Genomic DNA, 14,195 nt, shown 5'->3' with positions numbered 1-14,195 from the left:
ACCTCATCCTCGCACCTCATCCACGCACCTCATCTTCGCACCTCACCCACGCACCTCATCCTCGCACCTCACCCACGCACCTCATCTTCGCACCTCATCCACGCACCTCATCTTCGCACCTCACCCACGCACCTCATCCTCGCACCTCATCCACGCACCTCACCCACCTCCTGGGTGGAATGAGGGCGCCGTCAAGCGACTCGGGGGTTCGGCAACTCGCTGCTCCACACGCGGCTCTTCAAGGACCGCTTGGTGGCAGTTATTGATTAATTACCGTCCCGTGTTCACCACCAACGCTGTCGATATTGCGGCTCTTGAAATGTTGATGTCTGTGTGTATATATACTGTAGAAGTGTAGAGTTCGAGCAAAAAAAATGTTGGTTTGCCACCCAAGGTGAAGGGAAGGAGGCCACTCGTATAACACGGACAGCAGCGCTCTTACGGAGAGGGAATGAGTTCTAACGCGATCTAACCTAAAAACGTTTATTATGAATAGTATGAGTACTACACGAATTAGTATGAGTACTACACGAACTGGGTTAATATCTTGGGGTGGTGGTGGTGGTAGTGGGGGGGGTGGTGGTGAGGGGGTGATATTTCCGGTAACCGCATGGAGGCAAAGCAAACCGGTAAAAACCGGTTACTGGTGGTTCCGCACGCAGACAGGTCTCTGGGCGACACCGTGACTCGATGCCCCCCCCCCCCTTGTGTACCCAGCGAGGGGAGCTGCCACCGCGGCACAGAAATGGGCCCGACTCCTCCATCCTCCCGGCGCCGCCGTGGAATCAATGGGCGGGGGACTCAAAACTCCCCGCCGAGGACTCAAAACTCCCCGCCGAGGACTCAAAACTCCCCGCCGGGGACTCAAAACTCCCCGCCGAGGACTCAAAACTCCCCGCCGAGGACTCAAAACTCCCCGCCGAGGACTCAAAACTCCCCGCCGAGGACTCAAAACTCCTCGCCGGGGACTCAAAACTCCCCGCCGAGGACTCAAAACTCCCCGCCGAGGACTCAAAACTCCCCGCCGAGGACTCAAAACTCCCCGCCGAGGACTCAAAACTCCCCGCCGGGACTCAAAACTCCCCGCCGAGGACTCAAAACTCCCCGCCGAGGACTCAAAACTCCCCGCCGGGGACTCAAAACTCCCCGCCGAGGACTCAAAACTCCCCGCTGAGGACTCAAAACTCCCCGCCGAGGACTCAAAACTCCCCGCCGAGGACTCAAAACTCCCCGCCGAGGACTCAAAACTCCCCGCCGGGACTCAAAACTCCCCGCCGAGGACTCAAAACTCCCCGCCGAGGACTCAAAACTCCCCGCCGAGGACTCAAAACTCCCCGCCGGGGACTCAAAACTCCCCGCCGGGGACTCAAAACTCCCCGCTGAGGACTCAAAACTCCCCCGGCCACCTCCCCTGCAGCGCCTCTGTCGGCGCAGCGGCGCTTGGCCTGGGCACAGTCGGTGGTCGCGTGTTGGGCCACCGTGGTGGATGTGGGCCACCGTGGTGGATGTGGGCCACCGTGGTGGATGAGGGCCACCGTGGTGGATGTGGGCCACCGTGGTGGATGAGGGCCACCGTGGTGGATGAGGGCCACCGTGGTGGATGTGGGCCACCGTGGTGGATGTGGGCCACCATGGTGGATGTGGACCACCGTGGTGGATGTGGGCCACCGTGGTAGATGTGGGCCACCGTGGTGGATGTGGGCCACCGTGGTGGATGTGGGCCACCGTGGTGGATGTGGGCCACCGTGGTGGATGAGGGCCACCGTGGTGGATGTGGGCCACCGTGGTGGATGAGGGCCACCGTGGTGGATGAGGGCCACCGTGGTGGATGTGGGCCACCGTGGTGGATGAGGGCCACCGTGGTGGATGTGGGCCACCGTGGTGGATGAGGGCCACCGTGGTGGATGTGGGCCACCGTGGTGGATGAGGGCCACCGTGGTGGATGTGGGCCACCGTGGTGGATGAGGGCCACCGTGGTGGATGAGGGCCACCGTGGTGGATGTGGGCCACCGTGGTGGATGTGGGCCACCGTGGTGGATGTGGGCCACCGTGGTGGATGAGGACCACCTCACTGCTCATCTTGCCTCGGACACTATGACCGGTTTCAAGGCTTTCGCACCGGTAAATCGATTCTCAAAACCGGTTTGCCGGTTATACCAATTGAGACCCCTGCAGTTGATTCAATGCTCTTATTATTTTATGAATGTTTGAGGGTGGTCTGGTGGTTCATAATGCAACGGCTGATTGCGCCTTCTAGTGGTGCATTGTGTAGACGCACACGATGCGTGTTGTTTATTATCACGGTGCGCTTTATGACGTGTGCTGCTGCTGTTGCAGATGATTATCATGCTGCCGCTGCTGCTGCTGATCGTGTCACTTATACTCGTGCTTCTGCTGGTGGTGGCGAGATGTTAACTACCTCGTCTGGTATGCAGGGGGTCGTGGGTTCAATCTTTAGTTTGCGTGTCTCTCTCCCCGTGGTCGCGTTGATTTTTTTTCGGGTCGTCCGGGTTTTTCGTCCACATTTAGAAACGTCCGTTTAGAGTATTTGACTGCTGCTCTACATTTCCACATCATAAGCCACTTCCCTGAGCTATCGTTAGTGGCCAGGTCGCTTCTGAAAAAAGCTATGTAGCTCAGTGGGCCTTGCCTTGCAAAACAAAACATTGCTTCAAAAGTTTAAATGGTGATGTCGAAACCCATGGAAGCTGAATTTGGAAAGCGGCAGGCATCTGTTTGGCCGGCTCCATTGTAACGAGTGCTGGAGGAAAAAGGATTTTAACACCGAATAGGCTTTCGTGACAAATATTATCCATGAGGTTTTTGGGTTAAATCGCCTAAATAAAAATGTGTCGTTAAAACCGCCACCACCCGACAGCCGATTAGCAGGTTTTGTCACGATAACAAAACATTCCATTTAGTTACGAGTACAGCACACCAGCTGTGTGGGAGAGTAAACCCACATTTACAATTCGAGTACGTTTCGCCAATAAGTACAACTAGCCTCATCAGGGGACAGACATCCTCCTGAGAGCGAAACAGGAGGAGGATTTATCCACAACCTCCACCTCCCGATGAGCACGATTGGCTACGTACGGTGCAATAAAAGTTCATACTCCACCTTTGCACGTGCGCGCTAATTGGCATTGCTTCCTAACCGTGATGCTCGCAGATTATAATAAGGGGCCATCCATTGAGTACGTACGCATAGGGGGGGGTAACCCAATGTACTCATAGGAAACGGGGGGAGGGGGGGGGGTGAAGCCTCGATAATAATTTGTCTACATTGGCCTTCAAATGAGTTAAGATTGTCCGGCGGTGGACCGTTTGCTTAAACACGTTACTATTATTAATCCTTGATCGTTTCTGCGTGGATTAAATATCGGCCGTTCTATAGGATTCGGGGGGGGGGGTGCGTAAAGCTGTACGTACGCAGGTGGGGGGGGGGGTGTAAAAATTCCGCGTGCGTACAGGGAGGGGGGGGTCGAGTCGGCAGATTTTTGCGTACCCACTCAATGGATGGCCCCTAAATTGTGTGGCAAATTCATCTTTGTTATCCTTGTTTCGTGAATAATTGTGAGAAGTGATTGTGAGGGGCACCACGGTGGCTAGATGTTAACTACCTCGCCTGGCATGCAGGGTCGTGGGTTCGACCCCAACTCTGGCGCCTGCTGCTGTATATTTGTCTCTCCCAGTGGTCGCGTGGATTTTGGTTTTTCTCCGCTGTCCTCCGGTTTTTCCCCTCCACATTCAGAATGAACATCACGCGTTTCGAGTATTTGGCTGCGATAAATGTCCACGTGACAAGCCACGTGACAAGCCCACTTCTTTGGGCTATCATGTGACAACCAGGTCGCTTCTCAAGGGAGTTTCACTGAACGTGTTGCTCCCTCGAATTTCGTCGGGCACAATTATCTATCACGGCTGCCAACGCTTAGAATGTTTTAACGTAAACAACAAATTCGCGTGGTTAAATCATTAAAGTACCTTTCATGATACAGCTCACGAAATCAGCGTGTTCCATTCATTAAAAAAATGCAACTCGCCTCGCCAATTAAAAAGTACTTCAAAGTACGATTGTTATTCTCTGGTTATGACCAACAACATCAAGGGATTCACTCTACAGGGAGAGAAAACCATTCATGGCAAAAACAGCAATTAGGAGAAATTGAAATTCAACGAAGTGTAAACGGGAACCGGAGTGTGGGGATTTGGTCACCCCTGGCATTCGCTTTTCACATAATTGCCGTCACGCTCACCCATCAACGCATCACGTTATGCTGCTCCGTAAACAAGCAACCACGGCGTTTTAAAAGCCAAATTTTCCTCCAACATAGCCAACACAGCGGTCGCAACCCAGTTCAGGCTGGTGTCAAATGTGGCCGCTCGATTAATTTGCGGAGTAAAAAAATGAACGTCACACGAATGAAGACATGCATTGCATTGTCTTCCGGTGACACGTTATTTTAAAAGCTTTAAAGTACATGTTGAATGCCATGGGCTTAAACCTCGGATAGCTCTCTCGACCCATTACGGAACTTGACAGACGGCGACGTCCTGGGGAGGCCTTGATCAGGTGCATTGTCAAGGTCCGCCATCGATCACCATTCCCCTCGATTTTAATTCTCCTTCCGCTTGAGAAGGCTGTGCAGAACCTTCGTCATCTCTCAGCTTTGTAGGGCCTTTTGAGGTGCAGAGAGATTTGAACGAGCAAGCCCAGTTCATGTGATGAATCACGTACCGTGAAGGGAGGCACCCTGCTTTTACTCCTAATGGTGTATTCCACTTCATAGCAAGGTAGCCCAGACATTGAACCCGAGGGGACTAATTTAGTTTGTGTTATCCTGTCCCCATCGCTGGAAATTTCCATTATGATTACGATTAATCGAAAATTCTAATGTCAAAGTGTTGAAATTCTTTATTGTTAACAGCAACACATTTTCACAAAAGGCGTATTTAAGCTTCATGTTAAAAGCAATGTACACAAGTCGCGGAGAAGCCAAGGAAAAACGACGTGGATAAAAAAATTGGTCTCCGAGTTGGTGTCGGCATCCAGTTAAAAGCAGAAGAGACTCCGTCACGAGATGACACGGCACGCGCGCGTGCACGGAATGTCGCGAGTTAAGGTCACGTAAAAATGTGCACAATGCCTGCGTTGAGGCAAAACATTGACACAGTGAAAAGGCATTGCAGACATGCACAGTAAAGTCACTCAAAGTACATTTTCGTGAACGGTCAAGAGGAAATCGCCCATAAATATGGCTAATTTTAAACATGGCTGATTTATGAAGGCAAGAGCAAAAAACAATCATGGTTAATCGCGCACACGCACACACGTGAAAGCCGGCTTGCACAAAGCGTGTTATGCTCAAGGACACAAGACCGCTCGTACACGACTACACCAACCTAGGAGCTTAGTGCTCAACGTTGTGAAACACAAAGTCGGCGAAACTAAATTCAATGAAAATCAAAGTGGACCAAACTATTTTCACAATGCGTCAAACATTAAAGCTTAACACAGCCTAATTGAAATTATGGAATCGTTGTTGTATAAGGCAAAGATTAAGAGAGAGAAATGCATATACATATCAAGTTTAACAAAGGTACGGTCAATACAAAATAAAACCATCTGTTGAATGAGATTTGTCCTCGACTGGCTGCTCCCTGGACACACAAACAACCTCGTGAACGATCATCTCATCGGTCGTTCCTACAGCAATCAAGCACGGAGCGCTGTTGCGGAAAACAAATATTGGACAAGTAATGAGGATCACACGGCACAGTGCGTTAGATGTAGACTTATGGAATCGCCAGTAAGGGACATTGAAACGAAACAAAAAGACACTCACGAACCAATCTTCATATTAAAATATAATTTTGCAGTGCTGAAATGCAACGTTTAACCTTTATAAAGAACTCATGCGCATAATTGTCACGTGTTATTTTTGCTGGTTCTCTTCAATTCAAATGTGATTACTCTGGGTTGTCCACAGTAAAGTGAAATGGGCACCGTGTATTAGGACCATGCACACTGGCTTGCGTGTCTGCCTAGAATGCATTCAGGATTGCAGAGCTACCGACAGCGAATGGCGGTTCCTAAAAGACAAAGAACTGCTCTTTACACGCAGTCTACCCATCCATCCAAACGCTGCTGCCAGTACAGTTTTCTACAAGACACCCATTACCTGCAATGTTGGTGACACATCACAATGAGATCCGCAATTAAAAGGACCAAGGAATCCTGCACGACGGTTTACGAGACATTCTGTGCGACCGTTCATGTAGTGGCATGTTCCAATCACGCACGATAACGTGGGTCAACCGCCAGCGTGAACGACCAGCGAGTTTGCACTGCACGAGGTGAGAAATGCTTCGAGCATAATGAACTTCAATGAAGCTCACGGTCCCCTAAAGGTTAGGTCCCAGGTTTCCGACTTCAATGTGGAGAGAGAGATCTATGGCAATCTTATCAAATACTTTTAACTTCATGGATCCTAATGGTGAGTAAAATGGTTTACCGCACACTGCCACAGCACACGCACAGTTAGAAATTGGAAACGGAGTATCCTGCAGCTGCTCGGCTCACGGCTACCCAACGCACAGAATCAGCGTTAGCCTCCGCACCTCCGACTTGGTGCTTGCAGCTCTCAGGCCAGCCAGCGACTCTAGATTCTCAGCTTGGTCAATTGCCTGCGCGCACAAAAAATACTAACAACGTCGGCTCCAAGTAATAACTTGGTCTAGCAAGGGTTAAAATTTGCGACTGTATGGCAACTGGGCACAGAATAATCGACTAATTCGCTTTAAAAAATGATAACACAATATATTGGTCGTGGAGGTTACCAATTAAGGCATTTGCAATGAGACAGCATCGGCTGCCCTAAGTCTTGCAATAGAAAAGTGATGCTCCGTACCCACACTACCGTCAGCAGCACAACTCTGAATTGTAGAAAAATGCAAAAAAATTAAAACTTGCAATGGCTACTCTGACCTTAAACTGTGATGTAGCAGTAGTAGCTCACTGAAGTTGTTTAATCTGTGAAGAAAAATACGTGCCTTTACAGACCGCAGTGTGTGCATTTACGAGACACACCGAGCCCCTGGACCAAAGGTTCTGAACTTGGCGGCCAACCTTGCCTTAAAGTGACTGAAAATAAGAGCTGAGGATTATGGGAATGAAGAGTCCTGGCCGATTAGGGAGCACACGAGGTGCAAAATACAGAGGGACTTAAGCGGGCGGGGTGTGGGATGTTGGTCTCTTACAAACCTTTGGGTGGATATTGGAGGAGTTTGGACTCAATTCTCTCCTCTCACTCTTGTTCAGCGCCTCATTACAATGGAATCACAAGTGTAACACAGACGTCACGGGAGAACGTGAAGCATGGTTTAAAGTTGATACTTCAGGAAAATTGTGAGACGTACGTAATGGACATCGCTGACAAACTAAGATATTTTACAAACGTATAAATTGGTGGATGACTGGCGCATTTTGTTTACGTACAAAACATCAATATATCAGCTTCAGTTTAATGAAAATTTAGTTTTCTTCCGATAAGATAATTTACCCAATGAGTGCAGCAGATAAAGTGAGTAACGTGCCAGCACACAGCGGTGGATCGCGCGGCGGTGCAGCGCTACAGCGCTACGTTCCAGCTGCCAGATTGGAGAGGGGACTCGCAAGGCTCCGATGTTCCGCCCCAGACTTCTCTTAGTCAAGGCTGCACCGCACACACAAGCCATATAGCTCGCATGCACAGGGTTGGGAGAGGCTTACTTCGTCACAACTGTCATCACACGTTGGATGGGACAAAGGGTCGTGCAGAACAATGGAGTACGCTGAACCATTATCATACTACCGCTGGCTTCTGTGTGCATTGAAATTTCTGAAAAAGGTGCACTTGAAATACAAAATAAACTAAGTGTGTGTGTTTTTATGGCATGGACCATTACTAACCCTCATCACTTCATCATCATCATCACAAGAACAATGTTTTACCACGAGTGTGTTTTCAGAGCAAGCCTAGAAAAGACCGCAGTCCTTTAAGTTATTCTTGATTATTACATCGGTGACTGCGTCAAACACAAACTGTACGTTCTTGGTGTCTGTGGCGCAAGTGAAGTGGGTGTAAATCTCCTTGGACTCCTTCCGCTTGTTCAAGTTCTCAAACTGCGTCTGGATGTACGCGGCGGCCTCTTCGTAAGTGTTCCCTCCTGCAAGAAATAAACAACCGACAGATGCGTTGCATTCCTGCGCTACTTCCACTCGGAGCGAGGTTGCATGTTACCGCCAACGCGGCAATGAAAACATAACGGTGAAAGCCCACAGGGCTATTGGTCGTAAGGATAGTGACGTTTGGTGATACCGTGTTTGCAAGTTGTGCACAAATTACTCAAAACTCGTCAAAACCGTCAATCACACTGCCTTACAAAGAACAAAACATTCAACGTGATGTTTTGGGCAATGCCCCTTTGTCATGGCACAATTCATTTGGCTCTTCTTTTAAGGCAGTGGTTTAGACAGTGTTGAGTTTATTAATATATTACGACTACACTTTGTATAACGTGTGTTCAATCCTTGCCGACATATGCACACAGCACGTGTCGACGTACTGAAACACTTCAAGATGTTATAGCCATTTAACAATTCACATCAGAATAAAAAAATGCCATTGCAACAAAGCAATATTAATTTATGGAAACAATAATAATTGAACGCGACAATTTGTTGGGTTATGTTAGGTGGTGAAAGGTCTGGACTGCACAAATATGGCCAGATCATTGCACGTGACCCAAAAACTGTTGTCACGTATACAAAAACATATACACAGGCACACATTCATCAGACCGTCGCGACTACAAACACAACTGTGCTCACTTTGCGACACGACTGCAAGCTACCTGTGTATTCCGGGTAGCAGATGGTGAGAGGGCTCCGTGTCACCTTCTCCTCAAACAGGTCCTTCTTGTTGAGAAACAGGATGATTGACGTCTCTATGAACCACTTGTTGTTGCAGATACTGTCGAACAGCTTCATGCTCTCGTGCATGCGGTTCTGCAAAACATACATTTTCCAGGAAAAAAATCATAGAAGAGCATTGCAATATCAACAGAAACCCGCCGTTCGATTATTTTCCCCGAAACGCTGTAACCCACTCGTGCGCAACGAGCGTGTGCACTGGAGGTCCCTCTTATCCACTTGCCCATTTATCAGGGAAGGCCAGGGGACACGCGCAAACCTTGTAACCATGCACCCTTGAGAATTCAGTGTTGATAAAGTTTCCATTCATATGAGAACACCGCCCAGACGTAGACTCACGTCTTCCACTTGCTATGCCTGTTCATGTGTTTTTTTGCTATCGTGCGGCTGCAAACTCTTACACGGAGAAATAGCACAAGCTAACTCGGACACTTCGACATTCATGAAGCCATTATATTCCATTGGCAATGCAGTGGAATATTTTAATGCACGTTTATACATTTCAGATGTCTATTCTTTGTTTCAATTATTGACAATTAAAAATGGGTTCATAAACCACGTTGGCCACGTTGTACATTCCTGTTAACGCTGTGAAACAAGTCAAGGAACACGTAACTATCTACATATTTAAACACACACACAGGTGGACTAGGACCTACACACGTATAATTCGCAATGTTTTAGAGATGATGCCAAAGTAAAAAAAAGAACACAAGTGTGCACGGGAGGTACGTACAAGAAAGTGAATCCTCTCATTGTTCGCGTCCGAACACTAAACCTAGACTTCACAGGAAGGTTGTGTCAGATTGTGTCTATGTTAAATAGGCTGTCCCTTACAGGGTGGTACTGTACATGAGCTCCAGATTGCATCTACTGGTTTAAATATTTTATCTAATTTTAACTCTAATTTTTACGTTTGACTTCCACACAGCTGTGGAAAGTTTCGAAAATATGTGAAGTTTCGTCTGCATTGTGTGACGTAGTTGTTCCTGTACAGGGTCTAGAGATGCGCATCGTGTTAAGACGCTTTAATTATTATTATGAGGAAGAGGCAGCAGGCAAGACTCACCATCTCTTCATCCTCAGCCAGCACCAGGTCGTAGGCACTGAGCGCCACGCAGAAGATGATGGCCGTCACCCCTTCAAAGCAGTGGATCCACTTCTTGCGCTCGGACCGCTGACCACCAACATCAAACATCCTGCAGGGAGGATCACTTTTAAAACCCGCCACTAACGTATGCGCATTTGGCTTCAAACACAAACTGCTTTGTCGTGCAGTGCTTCAAAAAATGCAAAGACATTTCCCAAATTAGGATAACGTGTCTCGTGCTACAAAGCGACATATTTTGCAAGGGTTGCGCAAGCAGCGATGCACATGATGGCACTTCCCATGGTGGCGAGCAATGTGACGGCCTCAACGCAGTCGCACGCAGTGTGCGCTGCATGGGTTGCACCAAGCGTAATCTCAGCAGCAGGAACGGTTAAAAGTTCTGTTACACGACCTCTTCTCGGTCAACAGGGTGCATGACTTCACCTCCGCAGAATGGCCACTGCCACTTCATTTCCACTTCCTACCGGATGAAGATGCAGGAGGCCCTCTCCTCTCTCCTCACCACTGCCCATCAACTCCATTTCAGGAAGGATCTCTGTCAAGAACCTCTATCCCGCTTCATTGCCTCAATCTGCAAGGGATGTGCAGTAGTGGAGACCGGGGGCTACACGGACCTCTTTCCACACAACATGCGGTGTGAGCTATGGCTGGGCCGATGCGATGCTGTCTATGTGGAATGCGCTACAACACTGCGCACTATGGAATTTTTATTGGGACCTGGATATACTGCACAGTACTCTGCAGATCTGCGTTCTGCTGCATGTTTAGCATTCCGCTACCAGGATGTGCTGTACATTGGGTTGTAAGGGTTGCAATTAAATGGTTTGTCATTATACGCGGTTTCGATTATTGGTCAATATCCCTGTATTATTACAGATAAATGGGGTCCCACTGTACGTCTTAACAGCACACGATGCCCGACTCCTAATCACAGATGTTCTTTAGCGGTCTGTGTTCGTTACCTGCAATGCCAAAACAACACAGATACTCGTCCCTCTTCTCTTTAAACATTTCACATGTTTGCACCAAGCTCAATACACACAAAGTGCTTGCCACAAATGAACCACAATACCTTGCTGATCTCGTCAAAGAGCATAAGCCATCACACAAACTCCGGTCATCCTTACAGCGGCAGCTTTTGGCTGCCATCAAACAAAGATGGTCACTGCATCCCTCGCTTTTTCAGATGCGCTTCTGCGGCCGCCTGGAAAGCTCTTCCTTCCGATATTAGTAAGCCACTGGAGCTATGCACTATTAAATCATCTAGATTAAAAACTCGTTCCTTTAGTACTGCTATATGTGTTTAGTTTGTTGTCCTTCCCCTGCGCCTCCGATTAGCACGGTTGGATATGTAAATTGCGAAAGAAGTTCAACATACACACGTACATAACCATATTCCCAGTTATTGCATGTACTAATTTATGAAATGACATGTCGGCTTGTTTTAAATGTACATTGTACAATACATAGTTCAGATAGTATGTTCCTGCAAGCATGCATTGAATGTTTCCTACAAACTAAGACTGATCACAAATTGTATGCAACATGCACACTGGTGAGCTTGAGAACGTTTCAGATGAGAATCCCTTCCTTTTTTGCAGATGTCAAGTAAATAGTTGTGCTCTGCACAACATCTACCGCGTTACTGCATATACTGCTTCATTGAGGCACATCCAGAGATTGGCCTTCTGTGGTAACAATCAGGGGCTTGGAGTCAGCAGTGATGCTACGCAGGGGTCCGGCATCTGTGGCTAGGATGTACCAAGTACCTTGTACAGCACTGCACATGGACACCACTGTGAACAGGATGAACAGATAATTACTCAATGCTACCACTCGCCGTCCCCTTTAGCACAACCCGTGTGCTGGTGGCTATGCTGCAAGCCAGTGATCCTGCACCGTGAAGGCAGCGAGGAGTTGGTAGATCACACACATTAGTGGAACTCCCTCCCTATAATCATTGAGCATCATGGTCACCATAGCTTGGCTTGCCAGGGAATAGCAGTACAGCAACTCGATTCAGATTGAGTGGTAGCACCCTCACAACGTGTGGATTTTCTCTGGATACTCCGGTTTTCTCCCAAATTCATAAACTCTTATTCATGGAGTTGCCCATCAATCCCAACGTAGGACGACAGAGCTTGAACAATGGTAGGCACCGGTTCTGGCTGCCTTCCCGCTTGCCTGTGGTTTCTCGCGCCTCAAAACATTTTCCCTCTCCCCCTCTCTCTCCGAGAGTGAACAAAAACCGCACGTGACAAATTCTACGTTATTTATTCTGTAAGGGACGCGTGATAACCGGGAAATTTGCATGAGCACGTTCTCACTTGAAGTGAAGGTCTTTGAATGTGAAGTGAGTCTCCACGATGCCGGTGGTCTTCACCCGCGTACGCAGCACATCCTGCTGCGTAGGCACGTAGCTTGGCTGCGAGATCCTTTCCAGGTCGTTCAGATAGCTGAGCACGCAAGTGGAGAAGACAAAAAAAAGAAAAAAGCACTCGTGACAATAAATAAACCCAACAATTAAAAATGGATGTGAATGTTACCGCAACACTGACGAAAATAATACAATTTAATGAGCTTCCAACTTTCGTGACAGCTGTGATGAACGTTATCCTCACTGTCACTTGAAGCAATGTGAACCCACATATAACACTGATGCGTTGTCTATCTGTGATTTAACGCTGCACTTTACGTCGTTTCCATGCAGGGGGCGCTGCAAACCTACACGCCCCCTGCATGAACGACGGAGGCGCAGGGACAGACGTTCGATTACGTTGGAATCGATCTGCAGACGGCGGTCTTCTAGCACGGCCAGCTCTATGTCGCTTTACCTCGATCCCGCAATCCCAAACAGGTGAAAGTCCGCATCGAACCAAACCCACAGCAAGGCCGTCTACTTAACGACGAGAGATAATTGACACGAAATGTAATTTTCAATGAAGTCTTCCAGATGTAAAATTATATAAGCTTTTAATAAAGAAATACAATTATCTAATTCAAAACATAATACAATTTAAAGATGTTTCATTTTAACACTTCTAAACGGAGCATCGGGTGCTTGAGTGAATGCGTCGTTCGTGTGCAATTTTTTTGTGACTTTCCTGGCCGAAAGTCGTAAATGGTTGTGAGGGGCGCCACAGGCGCCCCCGAACAACCCCGAGTTTTTAGATAGTATGACAAACTAGCAGGGTTGATGTTACCTAGATGATACGTACTTAAGTTGCTTCATAAGGACATTATACCATCAGCGATGTTGTATCTACTGCTGGATATTAGTCGTTTTTAGTAATAGTTTAAAATCGGATGCAGGCTGCCTCATCCCATATCCACATCACCTTAACATGAGTAATTACCATAAACTAGTTGTATTGTACCCAAGTGAATTATCTATGAGCACTATAGGCTGTAAACTACTGTAGTTTGCAAGTGAGGTGGTGGCATGGCCTGGCGGTAGCCCATTGTTTACAGAACAAACCTTGCCAGTCGGCTATGTCCGGTGGTCACAGGTTATGGATAATATTGGTCGTGAAAGCCTACGTGGTGTTCAACTGCTTGAAGAGGTTCACAGTTGAAATGCAATGGCCGTCCTGATTATTACTGTGGCTGTAATGACAACCAATCCATCTTCATTTTACGAAACAATATTGCCCTCAATAAAGTCAGCATCGGTGCACATTACAGTGGAACTGGAAGGGTACAGGGGGCATAGAGCAGAGGTGATAAAAGAAACCCGTCACGCCCTCAGCGGCCAACACCGACAGAGCAAAGCAAATTGCAACCGCACACAACAAATCGCATAATAAAGTTAAAAGCAGTAAATAAAAATAAATAAAATTAATTTAAAGCAAAGAGACCGTTTTTATTTTTGAATTTATGGTAAGTCAAGTCTGAACCAGTGCGTGTCTTGCACAGACCACGGAACCGAGAGGCTCTCGGCACGTTTCAGATGTCCGGTGGCATGCAACGAGGCGATGTTCCAGATTTTTGGGGCTGCGCTATAGAAGGCTTTGTCCCCCCCAGCATCGAGTGAACAACCCTGGGCTGGGCCAGTCTTGCCGTTTACGTGGAGCCGAGTATGTGACCACAACACTAGTACGCGCTGTC

At 47.9% G+C, this 14,195-nt stretch overlaps 1 protein-coding gene across 1 annotated transcript in view; it reads right to left on the bottom strand.

Annotated features, from left to right (window-relative positions):
• Positions 1 to 4,903: 4,903 nt before the first annotated feature.
• Positions 4,904 to 14,195, bottom strand: part of LOC133351727 (guanine nucleotide-binding protein G(i) subunit alpha-1) — a 29,446-nt gene continuing 20,154 nt past the window's right edge. The window contains exons 5-8 of the mRNA XM_061567158.1: positions 12,416 to 12,544; positions 10,047 to 10,176; positions 8,899 to 9,052; positions 4,904 to 8,211 (exon numbers count right to left, since the gene is read on the bottom strand). Coding sequence (XP_061423142.1) covers positions 8,021 to 8,211; positions 8,899 to 9,052; positions 10,047 to 10,176; positions 12,416 to 12,544 — 604 coding nt within the window. The 3' untranslated portion in view covers positions 4,904 to 8,020. The remainder of the gene's footprint in view (positions 8,212 to 8,898; positions 9,053 to 10,046; positions 10,177 to 12,415; positions 12,545 to 14,195) is intronic.

Source organism: Lethenteron reissneri, chromosome 38 (genome assembly GCF_015708825.2).
Source record: "Lethenteron reissneri isolate LAM-NWPU_2019-01 chromosome 38, ASM1570882v1, whole genome shotgun sequence".
NCBI lineage: Eukaryota > Metazoa > Chordata > Hyperoartia > Petromyzontiformes > Petromyzontidae > Lethenteron > Lethenteron reissneri.
This window is presented reverse-complemented; position numbering and strand designations above follow the sequence as displayed.